Here is a 17,082-nt window from a genome sequence, read left to right on the forward strand (position 1 = left end):
AGAACCCTTTTAGGTTCTAGATAGCACCTTTTTCCTCTAAGAGTGTAGTAGTTTGGCTCTCGTGTCTGGTCTTGTGGCAATGGGCACTGTTAGGTCCTCTTTAACGTGTACATTCTTAGCATTCCTCTCAAGCAGGAGATATATTATCCTTTCTTACTCAAGGTGCTTTTGTATGATGACACCAATTGAAAATATTTTGGACCTATACTCTTAGGAAATATTTGATGTGATTAGCCGTCTGAACTCCCTTCGCTCCAGTCAATATGAAACCAAGCACGCAAATAACCTAATTACTCTTGTAAGTTTGGACTGCAGAACAGTTCTCACTACCAGGTGAAGCAAGTGGCCTTCCAAAACTGTTGATGCACTTCGTTGATATTGTGGGGAAAGTAGAATTTTTAGGTCCACACCACAGCCCTATGAAGTGCTTTTCAGAGTATTCCCCTTTAAAGTCCTGTTCCATGTGCAAACTGCCATGCATGCCATCGCAAAATATTGCTATTCATTATATTATTTTTAAGAACAAATATCTGAATAAACTCTTGTTACATTTGTTGTCCGAGTGCTTAGTTTTGGTTTTGGCTTACTTTTCGTTATGTGACTGTTCCCAAGTAGCCATTTTCCCCTCCCGCCATCTCTCCCCCTGTCAGCATGGTGAAGCCCATTGTAGACAGTATCCATGTCTATGAATACATATTGATGATGCTTTGTCGCTCAGCTGTGATTTCCCCCCTCCACTAACAGCCTTCAATTTCTCTCTGCAGCCACAGCTGGAGGACAGCCCCTTTGTTATGCTATTTGTTTTCTGTGCCTTGTGAGAACCTGTTGTGTTTGTGGCAGAATCTGTAGGCTGCCGTTTTAAAGTGCCTCAGTATCTGGATAGGAAGACTGCAGACAATAGAGATGGCTGATAATACTCATTCATGTTCTACAAATGACAATATTGTTTCAGATTTGCACCTGTTATTTTCAGATTTGACTAATCATATAACAGATTGTGTAAAATACAGTAACACTGTAGATTCAAGTCACACAAACATTCCTCTTGATTTTGTTTGACCAAACTATTAGCTTGGTTCAGTCAGAAACCTCAGGTGTGTCACAATGCTCCAAACTTTAGGTAATGTGAAGCTTTCTTCAGAAGGTTTGGTTCTTGGCCTTTTAGGGCCTCATGTAGACGGAAAGGCCCACTAGACAGAAGTTCCTCAGGGTTACATGTGTTCTCCCTCCTTTTTTTGTTCAGAATTTGTCGAGGTGCGCCGAGTGCCCCTGCGGGGTCTGAGAGGATTGATGCACTGAGATACCAACGTATTAAAAAGGCCAAGAAGATGATGATGGTGGTCAACAACAACAACTCCAAGTCCAGAAGAAAAACAGGTGAGGCCTCTGAAGTTGTGGATGTATGGTCCTGACGTAAGACAACGGTTGATTAACATGCACATTTTGTGGCACACCACACATTTGACAGATATTGTGTCTGGCAGACTCAAATTTGTTTTCAATAGTCATCTATCTTTTGAGAGACTTGATCACAACAGGATTAACAAGGACTTCCTCTTTCACAGGCGTCAATCAGATTACATATATGCATCATACTATGCTATCTACTCAGCGGCACGCCACTATGGTGTGATAAGATAGTATGGTGTGATACTTTCCCCATCTCTGTTACCCTGCCGTAGTGGTAGTAACACCAAGGTAGTTCCCTCTGCAATTCTCCAGAAACCTAACTTTGACAACTTTCTCCATAATCATGACAGAAATTATAGTAATACTTACACAGGTATCAAATGACTGTAGATGATCAGTTAACACCATTTATCTTTTGAATCATGCAATTCAATGTCTCACTTATCCATAACAATTTTTTTGGTGCCCAACATGGGACCTTACTTTGGCGCAAAACAAGTACCTTATTTTGGTGCCAAATGTATAGGTGCCTTAGGGGTCCTTTCGTGAATTTCAACATTCAAACCAATAGTGTCATGCATCTGGGATTGAAATGCATTTATGGACTGATGGCTAGCTAGCTTTCGCTAAACCTAAACCTAAACCATGTAGCCTACTGTAGCTACCCAAATGTGTTAATCTCTTATTATTGAGGATGGGGGAGTTATGACGATGTAGCTCGAGTAACATTTACATTTTGCTGATTGAGAAGTATCCACTTTCCAAGGGTATTGTGCACAAATAACCATACATGGTGGTATGGTATGGTGAGTGGTACTGTGTAAAGTATTTACCCTGGATTGGAACTGAGCTCATTCTCTAACAAAACCACCCTGTCTTTTGACCCATTGTTTCCTATGTGTTTTGTATTCCTTACCTTCCCGCCCAATGTCTGTCCGATTGCACCCAGGACCCTTATTCTCTTCCTCTGACCTAGCGCTCTCTCACCTCTGACCTGCCTGTCGCTATCCCCCTCCCATCCTCCAGGAGTCTCCACCTCTCAGACCCAGCAGGACTACACCTCTCAGGTACTCCAGCCCGAAGAAGCTCTCTACCTCCGCAAGAAGAAGAAACGGCCCATCAGACAGGACCCGTATGCCCGCTTCTCCGCTCTGCTGTACCGCCGCCCGCCCCGGGAAGACCAGAAGGCCATTTTGGCCAGCATGGACAACATGGACCCAGACCATGTCACTTTCCTCTGAGCCCGTTTGGGAGTCAGGTTACACGCTTCCCCAAAATGCCACAAAACCCCACCTGGAAAATGACCCCTCAGTCAATGTTGCTCATTCCCCAGCATCAATCAATGGTTTCAAGTTGTACGTTTTTTTAAGAAATTGAAAGTAAAACGGTGGCTATCCGATGTCTCCAAAAGTTTTACTCCAGTGCAAAACATTTAATTTGAGGGAAGCAATACTGTGTGCTTCAACATTTTACTACTTTCAAACACATTTTCTAACCATTTAGAAAAGGACCCATCTGTCTGAGGTTTTCATTTTCTATCTCATCTTTATACAACAATATTACTTTGTTGTTTGCAGAAGAGGCTTAGCTCATGGCCCCAGTGTCAAAACAGCCCATGAAGCCTAGTTAGGTCTCAGTTTACAGCACCTTGCTCACCCTAGTCTCCTCACCTGCCTCACTCTACCAGCCCTATATCACTTCCCAGAGACTCATCCCATCCACACAGGGTTCTCACTCACATCCTACAAAATATACCTCAGAGCACAGGACATAGCACCATAATGACAAGGCTCAGCTAGCTGAACACAGCTGTACTGGCATATGTTTTTATGATTCTTATGACTTATTTAAGCATGTTTCTGTTGAAATTTGACACTTAATAATTCTGAATGTAAAAATCTAATTGGTCACAATATATACCATAATAGGGTTGGGTCGATGTAGGTCTACTTATAGTTGTAGAATGATATCATGCTAATCAAAAATCTATCTCTGGTCTCTGGTCTTTTGACACACCATAACTGAGGTATTCATAATGGCTATTAGGGAAATGGAGCATGTTATGCTTTACATACAGTATATGATATATTGTGTACATACAGTATCCACCATCAATCATTCTCTTGGAATTATTTAGAAGGTGATTGTACAGTTTAGTTATTCTGTATAAACATACATTCAATTTCATTATCACTTAACCCCATAAAGGAATGGTCAATAATTCCCCTTGTGGGGATGATCTGTTTTAAACTAAGCATAAAGGCACATAGATCTATTTTGAATAGGGCGAGGGGATGGGATTAAATTGGGATTACGCTCCATTTGAACAGAAGGGTACTGTACTGTATGCCACTCAAGGCACGCAACCTCACACATTCTATACAACACATGCTACTGCCCTAGTTACTATTCAGGTTGGACTTTGGTCTCATCGTCTGTGAAAGGATTTTGCACTGGAGCAAAATCTTGGCTTTTACCATTTTGCTAAATAATCTTTATCTTTATTTGATGCCATCTTCACTTCTACTAGCATACTTACCGTAGCCTTTTGTAGTAGTTCCGAGGGCTCCATTTCCTATTTAAAAAGTACTATAGTAATGCCCAAAATACTACAACTTCCTTAATCAATAAAAACAACGTGTACTGTACTGAGAGTAGGATAGGATTTTGTGCCGTAGTATACTATAGTATTTTTTTTTCATTCATATGGGAGGGCCTGATTCAACGAACAAAAGGCTTATGATGGCCTTTATAGGGCTTCTTCTGGTTGCCTGCTTCAGTCTAGTTTTTTTCTATTTGTTTATGAAAGTAACTGCCTTTGATGGCCATTTGCTGTATTTGTAGCCTTGGCATTTTTTTCTCTTCATGTGCTTGGATTAATGTGGTCTTTTCCCCTACAGAAAGATCAATGGATGGGCTTCTTGTGGCATATCAGGGCTACGCAGAGCTGCCAAAGTTTTTATTTTCTAAAATGTGTTTTTCTGTCATTGAACGGTGCTTATTTTTTATAAATCAACATGTTTCATTATCATGTAGATATAGACATATCTGGGCTCATTAAGGCTGAACCATGTGGGTCATGACAATGGGCCGTGATCTGGTGGTGGTCAGAGAAGGAGAGGGGTGTTTGGAATGGTTTCACCCATACATGGAGGAACACAGGTGCTGCTGTGCACTTGAGACCTATTGTTCATATGTTTTGGTTCAACTGTTTGGTTCACTGTTGGTTTGAAATGTCTCTGAATTACGGAAAGCTAGCACTTTGATTCGGGTATATTAACAAATCTCCAGCAAGCAGATACTTTTCAGCAAAGTCTCTCATTGGGTATCTTATTGATACTGTACAATACGACACGTAAGAGTTGCAACTCCAGGTGCTAACAAAATCATTTAATCTGAAAGTGGCATTGCTACTTTCAGAGAGATTAGCAATTTCAGAGGAATGACAGCTATACCACAAATCTGAAATGATACTGTAATTGATCATACTTGATGTTTTAAGGTTGGTGCAGTACAATGCTCTGTACATACACCTTTCAACATCCATCTTGGTGCTTTTTAAGCAGGATGTGTAGATTGAGCCTGAATCATGGATGACAGTGCTCATGTTTAATTTATGTTTTGGTGTGTACAACTTTTATACTTTGTCTGCATATGTATTTTACATCATAAACATATGACATATTGTGGAGGAATGGATGCCTAGTTGTGTACCTTAAAGAGTTAAAAGGAAGACAAAAAACGTAGCTAAAGAGGAAAGTCTCAAAGTTATACTATGGTTTTATGGAGCCAGGTTAGTGTGTTCGGTTGGACTTCTTGTGTCAAATGGCCACCATTTCTTGACTTTTGTTTGACAGTACAGGACTTGGCTGGTTTATTACCAATTTGTGGCTAAACTGAACTCGAGTGTTACCTTTGTGGTAGTCGGCAGGATCAGGATATTCTATTTATCAGTAAATCCCCCACATTGCACTTGTAAACACAATGACACTGTTTTCAGTTTAGGATGATACTTTCAATAATTAGCATACTATTCTCTTCTGAGTCTGGTGTTCTTGAAATCTTCCTTAATTTTTGTTGATCCAACAGGATTTATCGAAGCTGTATGCTTTAATCAATTCAACTGTTTGAAATGTAGATATTTCTACACAAATTGTTCACGTGAAGTCAAAATCAAGGTGGTTTGTTATGGCAGTAGCATTCAAAAATAGGTTATGGTTTCTCAAATGTTCTACAAGAAAATATGTATCTGCTTATTATGTTATGGCCATTTATTTTCAAACCCTCCGTCTGAAGAATTATATCAATATGAAGATCCAAAATGCAAGGAATATATTCTATAATAGAAAATATATGAAATATATTTAAATATATTGTACATACAATTATAGCATATATTGCACAATATATTATTAAATTATATATTTAAAATAAATTGGACAATATATGCATGCAATTACAAAATATTTTGGATTTCATATATGAAAATCATATTTATGTAGAGTACTTTTTACAAAAGGGTAACTACTTGCGCCAAAGCAATTGACAGTTGTTCAGATAAGGAACAATTAATATCATTGTCGAGGTAACTCACACTTCAAAGAGTATCAACTCTCAACTATTGTCCAGTTCTAGTAAAAATATGTAATATTTAATGCTACATGCAATATTCGTTTTAAGATGTTTCTGTTGTGAAAATGGCCAAGCTATTGTTTAATGTAATGCTTTCAAAGTGAATATTATTATAGTTTAATTCCTATTCTGGCTATGAATCTTTATTATCACAATTTGACAAGTTTGTTAGGTCTAGTTGGGCTGTGTGATTTTGATACTGGAAGCTTATGGCAGATTTGATTACCCATTGACTTAGTATTGACTGTATTTCTAACTTGCAGTGTCACAGTGCTGTCATCAGTATCAGAGAACTACTCCGGGCAAGTCATTAATTCTGGTGAAATGGCAGCGTTGATATTGGTGTTGAATTTAGTGGCTGGTGAGGGCCAAGGGACTTGTGAATAATTAGGACTCACAGTAAAAACAAAACATTTTGTTCCATGGAAGAAAATAGTACACTCTGTGGGCTCTTTGTTAACCTGTGCCAGGTTCAATGGAAATCTTTGATAACTTCGGCCTCTTTCATAAAACCATTTGACTTTGCCTCACTTAAATTTGAGTAAACTTAAGTTAAAGGAATTTCTTCAAGACATATATTATTGAAAATTAGCTTTGTTTGTGAGAGAAACCAAGTCCCATTTAAAATGGCACAATTCTATCACTGAATTAAACCTATTGAATGACCATGGTCATTTTAGACATTTGCCTACATCGAAACACGAACCACAGCAAATCAATTGATACATTGTAGCATTATTTACACAGTAACTCTACAATACATTGTGGCCCTTAAAGTACCAGCATAATAATGTAGAAATCAGAAGAAAATGCAAACTGGCCTTTTGCCTTCTCAAACCAGGCCCTTTGCAGATATTTGTAGAATATCCCCCTAAGGCTAGCAAGGGCTCTGTGCGTCATATTCTGTTGTTTCTGTACATGGGTCTGCTATGTTAGTAGCTGACTAAACTCATCTCAATGGTGAAGGAAGTTTCTGAGGACAAACATAGGTACAAGGCAAGCGTTTCATAATTTAAAAAAGTGTCAGTATTGACTTTCGGCCAATCGATGTAATCAGAGCTGAATTCCACAAAGCCTGGAGTTCAACAGAAACTTCCTTCACCAAGGAGTTGAGTTTAGTCAGCTACTATGTTAGCTGAATATAGAGAGGATGGTAAACACCTCTCAAAAGTTAATAAAGAGGACACAACTAAAGTGTGTCGAATAACAGTAGTGCTTTTGCTTTCAGCAAGCATACTACTAATAATAAAAAATATGTTTAAATATTGACCATCATTATCCAGATTTCTATTTTTCAGAATGTACAGTCATTTAATCATTAATGGCTTTCCCAAGGTCTGAAAATATACTTTTTGAGATGTGCACAGAGTCAGATTATTTTCAAGTTTAATATGAAGAAGATACTGTAAAGCATGAGGGAAGGGGAGCAGTAGAATGTCCCTCTTGAAAATACAAATATATACAATTTAATGTGCAATGGATATGGATAAACATGTACATAGTGTATAGCAGAGAGAGCATTTCATGGTGAAGTGTCTGAATGTTGCTGTGAAAGGAGAAAGAATGCATATACAATACTGAATATATATACACTACTGGTCAAAAGTTTTAGAACACCTACTCATTCAAGGGTTTTTCTTTATTTTTACAATTTTCTACATTGTAGAATAATAGTGAAGACACCAAAACTATGAAATAACACATATGGAATCGTGTAGTAACCGAAAAAGTGTTTAAAAAATCAAAATATATTATTTACCTTGATGACAGCTTTGCACACTCTTGGTATTCTCTCAACCAGCTTCACCTGGAATGCTTTTCCAAGAGTCTTGAAGGAGTTCCCACATATGCTTTGAACTTGTTGGCTGCTTTTCCTTCACTCTGCGGTCCGATTCATCCCAAACCATCTCAATTTGGTTGAGGTCGGGGGATTGTGGAGGCCAAGTCATCTGATGCAGCACTCCATCACTCTCCTACTTGGTAGAATCACCCTTACACAGCCTGGAGGTGTGTTGGGTCATTGTCCTGTTGAAAAACAAATGATAGTCCCACTAAGCCCAAACCAGATGGGATGGCGTATCGCTGCAGAATGCTGTGGTAACCATGCTGGTTAAGTGTGCCTTGATTTCTAAATAAGTCACAGACAGTGTCACCAGCAAAGCACCCCCACACCATAACACCTCTTCCTCCATGCTTTGCGGTGGGAAATACACATGCGGAGATCATCCGTTCACCCACACCGCGTCTCAAAAAGACACGGCGGTTTGAACCAAAAATCTCAAATTTGGACTCCAGACCAAAGGACACATTTCCACCGGTCTAATGTCCATTGCTCGTGTTTCTTGGCCCAAGTAGGTCTCTTCTTCTTATTGGTGTCCTTTAGTAGTGGTTTCTTTGCAGCAATTAGACCATGAAGGCCTGATTCACACGGTCTCCTCTGAACAGTTGATGTTGAGATGTGTCTGTTACTTGAACTCTGTGAAGCATTTATTTGGGCTGCAATTTCTGAAGCTGGTAACTCTAATGAACTTATCCTCTGCAGCAGAGGTATCTCTGGGTCTTCCTTTCCTGTGGCGGTCCTCATGAGAGCCAGTTTCATCATAGCGCTTGATGGTTCTTTCGACTGCACTTGAAGAAACGTTCAAAGTTCTTGAAATGTTCCATATTGACTGACCTTCATGTCTTAAAGTAATGATGGACTGTCGTTTCTCTTTGCTTATTTAAGCTGTTCTTGCCATAATATGGACTTGTTTTTTTAACGAAATAGGGCTATCTACTGTATACCCCCCCTACTCTGTCACAACACGACTGATTGGCTCAAACGCATTAAGAAGGAAATAAATTCCACAAATTAACTTTTAAGAAGGCACACCTGTTAATTGAAATGCATTCCAGGTGACTACCTCATGAAGCTGGTTGAGAGAATGCCAAGAGTGTGCAAAGCTGTCATCGAGGCAAAGGGTGGCTATTTGAATAATCTCAAATATAAAATATATTTTGATTTGTTTAACACTTTTTTTGGTTATTACATGATTCCAAATGTGTTATTTCATAGTTTTGATGTCTTCACTATTATTCTACAATGTAGAAAATAGTAAAAATAAAGAAAAACCCTTGAATGAGTATGTGTTCTAAAACGTTTGACCGGTAGTGTACATCAACCATTCGGATACTCTCCATTCATTTCATCCATAAAATATGAAAAAACATGACAAAAACATGTGTGTATGTATGTGTATATATATATATATATATATATATATATACAGTGGGGAGAACAAGTATTTGATACACTGCCGATTTTGCAGGTTTTCCTACTTACAAAGCATGTAGAGGTCTGTAATTTTTATCATAGGTACACTTCAACTGTGAGAAATGGAATCTAAAACAAAAATCCAGAAAATCACAATGTATGATTTTTAAGTAATTAATTTGTATTTTATTGCATGACATACGTATTTGATCACTTACCAACCAGTAAGAATTCCAGCTCTCACAGACCTGTTAGTTTTTCTTTAAGAAGCCCTCCTGTTCTCCACTCATTACCTGTATTAACTGCACCTGTTTGAAGTCGTTACCTGTATAAAAGACACCTGTCACAATTATTAGAAAATGGAAGAAGTTCAAGATGACGGTCAATCACCCTCGGTCTGGGGCTCCATGCAAGATCTCACCTCGTGGGGCATCAATGATCATGAGGAAGGTGAGGGATCAGCCCAGAACTACACGGCAGGACCTGGTCAATGACCTGAAGAGAGCTGGGACCACAGTCTCAAAGAAAACCATTAGTAACACACTACGCCGTCATGGATTAAAATCCTGCAGCGCACGCAAGGTCCCCCTGCTCAAGCCAGCGCATGTCCAGGCCCATCTGAAGTTTGCCAATGACCATCTGGATGATTCAGAGGAGGAATGGGAGAAGGTCATGTGGTCTGATGAGACAAAAAATATAGCTTTTTGGTCTAAACACTCGCCGTGTTTGGAGGAAGAAGAAGGATGAGTACAACCCCAAGAACACCATCCCAACCGTGAAGCATGGAGGTGAAAACATCATTCTTTGGGGATGCTTTTCTGCAAAGGGTACAGGACGACTGCACCGCATTGAGGGGAGGATGGATGGGGCCATGTATCGCGAGATCTTGGCCAACAACCTCCTTCCCTCAGTAAGAGCATTGTAGATGGGTCGTGGCTGGGTCTTCCAGCATGACAACGACCCGAAACACACAGCCAGGGAAACTAAGGAGTGGCTCCGTAAGAAGCATCTCAAGGTCCTGGAGTGGCCTAGCCAGTCTCCAGACCTGAACCCAATAGAAAATCTTTGGAGGGAGCTGAAAGTCCGTATTGCCCAGCGACAGCCCCGAAACCTGAAGGATCTGGAGAAGGTCTGTATGGAGGAGTGGGCCAAAAATCCCTGCTGCAGTGTGTAACTCCTGAGTGGCGCAGTGGTCTAAGGCACTGCATCGCAGTGCTAACTGTGCCACTAGAGATCCTGGTTCGAATCCAGGCTCTGTCGCAGCCGGCCGCGACCGGGAGACTCATGGGCGGCGCACAATTGGCCCAGCGTCGTCCAGGGAAGGGGAGGGAATGGCCGGCAGGGATGTAGCTCAGTTGATAGAGCATGGCGTTTGCAACGCCAGGGTTGTGGGGTCGATTCCAACGGGGGGCCAGTATAAAAAAAATATATATATGTATTCACTAACTGTAAGTCGCTCTGGATAAGAGCGTCTGCTAAATGACTAAAATGTAAATGTAAATGTGTGTGCAAACCTGGTCAAGACCTACAGGAAACGTATGATCTCTGTAATTGCAAACAAAGGTTTCTGTACCAAATATTAAGTTCTGATTTTCTGATGTATCAAATACTTATGTCATGCAATAAAATGCAAATGAATTACTTAACAATCATACAATGTGATTTTCTGGATTTTTGTTGTAGATTCCGTCTCTCACAGTTGAAGTGTACCTATGATAAACATTACAGACCTCTACATGCTTTGTAAGTAGGAAAACCTGCAAAATCGGCAGTGTATCAAATACTTGTTCTCCCCACTGTATATATATATATATATACAGCTGCGGAAAAAAATAAGAGACCACTGCAAAATTATCAGTTTCTCTGGTTTTACTATTTATATATATATGTGTTTGGGTAAAAATAACATTTTTGTTTTATTCTATAAACTACTGACAACATTTCTCCCAAATTCCAACTAAAAATATTGTCTTTTACAGCATTTATTTGCAGGAAATGACAACTGGTCAAAATAACAAAAAATACCTTGAATAATGCAAAGAAAATAAGTTCATGTTCATTTTTAAACAACACAATACTAATGTTTTAACTTAAGAAGAGTTCAGCAGCTCGGCTTTGTTTGATGGCTTTGTTTTCAATGGGGTTCAGGTCTGGAGATTGGGCTGGCCATGACAGGGTCTTGATCTGATGGTCCTCCATCCACACCTTGATTGACCTGGCTGTGTGGCATGGCACATTGTCCTGCTGGAAAAACCAATCCTCAGAGTTGGGGAACAATGTCAGAGCAAAAGGAAGCAAGTTTTCTTCCAGGACAACCTTGTACGTGGCTTGATTCATGCATCCTTTACAAAGACAAATCTGCCCGATTCCAGCCTTGGTGAAGCACCCCCAGATCATCACCGATCCTCCACCAAATTTCACAGTTGGTGCGAGACACTGTGGCTTGTAGGCCTCTCCAGGTCTCCGTCTAACCATTAGATGACCAGGTGTTGGGCAAAGCTGAAAATTGGACTCATCAGAGAAGATGACCTTACTCCAGTCCTCTACGGTCCAATCCTTATGGTCTTTTGCAAACCTCAGCATGGCTCTTCTTTGCTTCTCATTGATGAAGGGCTTTTTTCTAGCTTTGCATGACTTCAGCCCTGCCCCTAGGAGCCTGTTTCGAACCGTCCTCGCCGTGCACTTCACCCCAGCTGCCGTTTACCATTCTTTTTGTAGGTCACTTGATGTCATCCTACAGTTGTTGAGTGACATTCGAATGAGTTGGCGGTCATCCCGGTCAGTAGAGAGTCGTTTTCACCCTCTGCCGGTCTGTAGCTTTGTTGTCCCCAATGTCTGCTGCTTGACCTTGTTCTTATGAACCGCCGTCTTTGACATTTTAAGGATGGAAGCAACCTGACGCTCACTGTATCCCTCTGCCAGTAAAGCCAGAATTGAACCCTTCTTTTCCTCACTCAAAACATTCCTTTTCAACTCTTTTGGCATGGTCAATAGTTATTTTCTGATTAATATTACCTTTGAGGTACTATTAGCACTGTTTTTGCCATCCAGCTGGTCCTATTGCAAGAGGATAGTGATGACCACAGCAGTGGTTTTTATACTTTTCTCGGTACCTGATTCAGTAGAATGAGGTGTGCCTGTGTTTGAATTCAACAGACACTGGAATGGAATGGCTGTCATACATGTAGAGATGCTGATTTAAGAAAGATTTGCAGTGGCCTCTTTATTTTTTCCACAGCTGTGTGTATATATATATATATACAGTGGGGGGAAAAAGTATTTAGTCAGCCACCAATTGTGCAAGTTCTCCCACTTAAAAAGATGAGAGAGGCCTGTAATTTTCATCATAGGTACACGTCAACTATGACAGACAAATTGAGAAAAACAATTCCAGAAAATCACATTGTAGGATTTTTAATGAATTTATTTGCAAATTATGGTGGAAAATAAGTATTTGGTCACCTACAAACAAGCAAGATTTCTGGCTCTCACAGACATGTAACTTCTTCTTTAAGAGGCTCCTCTGTCCCCAACTCGTTACCTGTATTAATGGCACCTGTTTGAACTTGTTATCAGTATAAAAGACACCTGTCCACAACCTCAAACAGTCACACTCCAAACTCCACTATGGCCAAGACCAAAGAGCTGTCAAAGGACACCAGAAACAAAATTGTAGACCTGCACCAGGCTGGGAAGACTGAATCTGCAATAGGTAAGCAGCTTGGTTTGAAGAAATCAACTGTGGGAGCAATTATTAGGAAATGGAAGACATACAAGACCACTGATAATCTCCCTCGATCTGGGGCTCCACGCAAGATCTCACCCCGTGGGGTCAAAATGATCACAAGAACGGTGAGCAAAAATCCCAGAACCACACGGGGGGACCTAGTGAATGACCTGCAGAGAGCTGGGACCAAAGTAACAAAGCCTACCATCAGTAACACACTACGCCGCCAGGGACTCAAATCCTGCAGTGCCAGACATGTCCCCCTGCTTAAGCCAGTACATGTCCAGGCCCGTCTGAAGTTTGCTAGAGTGCATTTGGATGATCCAGAAGAGGATTGGGAGAATGTCATATGGTCAGATGAAACCAAAATAGAACTTTTTGGTAAAAACTCAACTCGTCGTGTTTGGAAGACAAAGAATGCTGAGTTGCATCCAAAGAACACCATACCTACTGTGAAGCATGGGGGTGGAAACATCATGCTTTGGGGCTGTTTTTCTGCAAAGGGACCAGGACGACTGATCCGTGTAAAGGAAAGAATGAATGGGGCCATGTATCGTGAGATTTTGAGTGAAAACCTCCTTCCATCAGCAAGGGCATTGAAGATGAAACGTGGCTGGGTCTTTCAGCATGACAATGATCCCAAACACACCGCCCAGGCAACGAAGGAATGGCTTCGTAAGAAGCATTTCAAGGTCCTGGAGTGGCCTAGCCAGTCTCCAGATCTCAACCCCATAGAAAATCTTTGGAGGGAGTTGAAAGTCCGTGTTGCCCAGCGACAGCCCCAAAACATCACTGCTCTAGAGGAGATATGCATGGAGGAATGGGCCAACATACCAGCAACAGTGTGTGAAAACCTTGTGAAGACTTACAGAAAACGTTTGACCTGTGTCATTGCCAACAAAGGGTATATAACAAAGTATTGAGAAACTTTTGTTATTGACCAAATACTTATTTTCCACCATAATTTGCAAATAAATTTATTAAAAATCCTACAATGTGATTTTCTGGATTTTTTTTCTCATTTTGTCTGTCATAGTTGACGTGTACCTATGATGAAAATTACAGGCCTCTCTCATCTTTTTAAGTGGGAGAACTTGCACAATTGGTGGCTGACTAAATAATTTTTTCCCCTACTGTATATATATATATGTGTGTGTTTGTATGTGTGTGTGTGTATGTATGTGTAAGAGAAGAGAGGATGTGTAAAAACAAACACTCATTTAGAGGTAATTATAATCATCAATATTTTGGGGAATATTATACATTTGCCAATATACTGAGTCACTGGATATAAGACAGCTTTTGATATTGAGTATGGAATGCTGTCCCATGAGAGGGATCTTGATATCACAAAACCGACAAACCTGAACATTTGAATGAAATAATAGCTTTTTGCTAACATTAAGATGCAATCAAAGCACATATATTGATCCACCTCTCCCACAGTTGGGATTTGAAGCAGAGCCTACTATTGTATATCACAATGGATAGGGTCACTTCCCATTCAAGGGATTGTGGACCAATGATTTGTTGTCTTAGGCATAAATATTATGCTTGCCTAATATTTTTGCTGTAATAATGAGTTCGGTGATTAAGACAAAACGAGTTGCTGCCTAATCATGCCACGGACTAAAGCAGTGGAATGTACTGTACCATTTATAAAGCTGAAATAAGTTATTTAAGTTCAAGTGAAGTCTAAATATTGTTTTTGAAATTTCAAGACAAAGCACTGAATATGACATGTAATAACCAAGCTCTGTGTTGTGCGTGAACACACCGATAATAATAATATAATATATGCCATTTAGCAGACACATTTATCCAAAGCGACTTAGTCATGTCAATCAAAACAAAATCATGTGTGGTACCAGGAATCAAACCCACTATCCTGGCATTGCAAGCTCTATGCTCTACCAACTGAGCTACAGAGGGCTGTAATCTGATTATACAATGTATTATTTCACCCACTCAATCATGTGTAACTGGGATTGTCCTTTATGTTTTTACAGATATTTGGGGCATTTGTGTACATGACTTTAGTCACAAAGGTGATATACAAGCAGTTATATGATATAGTGGCGCACATCCGAACTGTACAGTTGTAAATTGTTCAGTTAGCATTGACATGATACTGTCTGTCATTAGCAATAGCTATTTTTGTGGTTTATCTGGACCATTCTCAGAGGTCGTCTGATATCGGTCATATTGGTTTGGTAAAATAACTCCGGTAACACTTTACTTGACACCCAGTGTCATAATACGGTCATAATGTCATAGTATGTCATAACAGTGGACATAACTTGTCATAACACTGTCATAACCCATATATTTACACCTGTTGTGACATATATTGCATTATTTTATGTCTGGTTATCATTTACGACACCTAAATAAGAGTGTCAAAGCCCACATTTATTCAGATGTGTTTTTTCCCTGCCAACAAGTTTCCTTTCATTTGAAAGTTTGTTTCTTAAATCCTTTGTTGTTATTGTAATTCATTCTTAACAATCATGGTTTTTTTTCATCACATTTTAAATAACTTGCAGAAAATGCACTTTATGACACTGTCAATAAGCATTATGACCCTCCTGTGTCACTTTACCTGGAATAAGAAAATACACTTTCTGACACTGTCAATAAGCATTATGACCATCCTGTGTCATTTTACTTGGACAAAGAAAATACACTCTATGACACTGTCAAGAAGCATTATGACACTGTCATAACCATATAAGCCAGATAGGCCTATCACGTACATGCCTTTATGTCAGTCATGGGTCAAAAAGAGGGTGTCTTGTCCTGCTCCTGAAATCTGCTCCTGCATTCATCCCAGTCATCAGCAAAACAGAGCATTGGGTTAGGTGCATGTCTGACATCAATTTGTGCGCAATTACAATAATTTTATATGGTCAATTTCAGAAAATGTTATATAACATAAACATACGGTTGACAAGTAGGCTATGGTGTAATGGAATGGAATGTTTTGCCTTGTGTGATAGGTTTTGTGGGTTTTGACACTTATGTAGGTGTCATAACCAGCCATAAAATAATGCTCTACTGTATATGTCACACCAGGTCTAAATATATATGTCATGACAGTGTTATGACCATATTATGACAGGTTATGGCAAGTTATGTCAGCTGTTATGACATATGACATGGTTATGACTGTGTCATAACATGTTATGACGCTGGGTGTCAAGTAAAGTGTTACCATAACTCCTTGTAACAGGAACTGTCATCATAATTGTTTACTCTATGGAAGAGGATTTGTTTGGTCCTTATTTCTTATAGTACTGGCTTGGTTTGTTTGAACTCAGATATGAGCGCAATTGTGGTTTGCTGTCCCTAAGGTTTGATGTTACTACTTCATAGCAAAACAGATACCATTAGAGAGCATTGTAAAGCTATGTCTTTTGATTTTTGATACTTGTTGTATGCCGAATTCATTAAATGAGTCTGAAGAGTAAGAACATCTGGTGCTAAAACACAAGTTTTCATTGACTGTGTTATTTGAGTAATTATTTTTGTCATTTTACTTCATTTGATAAAGCACACTTTGTTGTTATTTTGAATATATCGCTGGTGCTCTCCCATACTCCAATCTCTGAGTTCCACACTACATTTTGTAAAACCAAAACATAGCCGTATAACAAAATGCCAAACATTATGCCACCCCAAGAAAATGACAGTATGAGTAATTTTGAAGACACTGCACATTACTGTACACAGTCAAGTCGAGGCCTAACAAGATATACGGTATACAATTAACCTTGTGGGTCACTAGTAAACATGTAAACACAAATGTGCTAATGTGCTAATACTCAAAAGACTACAGAAGACGCAAATGAAAGCATACACTTTTGTCACACAGTATAAACAATGTTTTTAAAAAGTATACCTTGTCATATATATATTTTGTATATGAGAATATGATGCACACAGAGTATATTGCTGAGTGAGTAGGAACTGAGTAGTGTACGGTCTGTTTCAGTGGTACATTGTAACATGTAGCAGACCACTAGATCTCTGTGACTGACTGAATTCTTCTAAATGCTAC

The 17,082-nt window shown here is 39.6% G+C and overlaps 1 protein-coding gene across 1 annotated transcript in view; it reads left to right on the forward strand.

Annotated features, from left to right (window-relative positions):
• The window catches only part of LOC311135932 (protein turtle homolog B-like), a gene marked incomplete at both ends in the record, with an annotated part of 216,471 nt that extends 213,820 nt beyond the window's left edge, over nt 1-2,651 (forward strand). The window contains 2 exons of the mRNA XM_084169964.1: nt 1,244-1,377; nt 2,437-2,651. Of these exons, the coding sequence (XP_084026090.1) occupies nt 1,244-1,377; nt 2,437-2,651 (349 nt within the window). The remainder of the gene's footprint in view (nt 1-1,243; nt 1,378-2,436) is intronic.
• Nucleotides 2,652-17,082: the final 14,431 nt, after the last annotated feature.

This window comes from Coregonus lavaretus (genome assembly GCF_964263955.1).
Source record: "Coregonus lavaretus genome assembly, chromosome: 10".
Lineage (NCBI taxonomy): Eukaryota > Metazoa > Chordata > Actinopteri > Salmoniformes > Salmonidae > Coregonus > Coregonus lavaretus.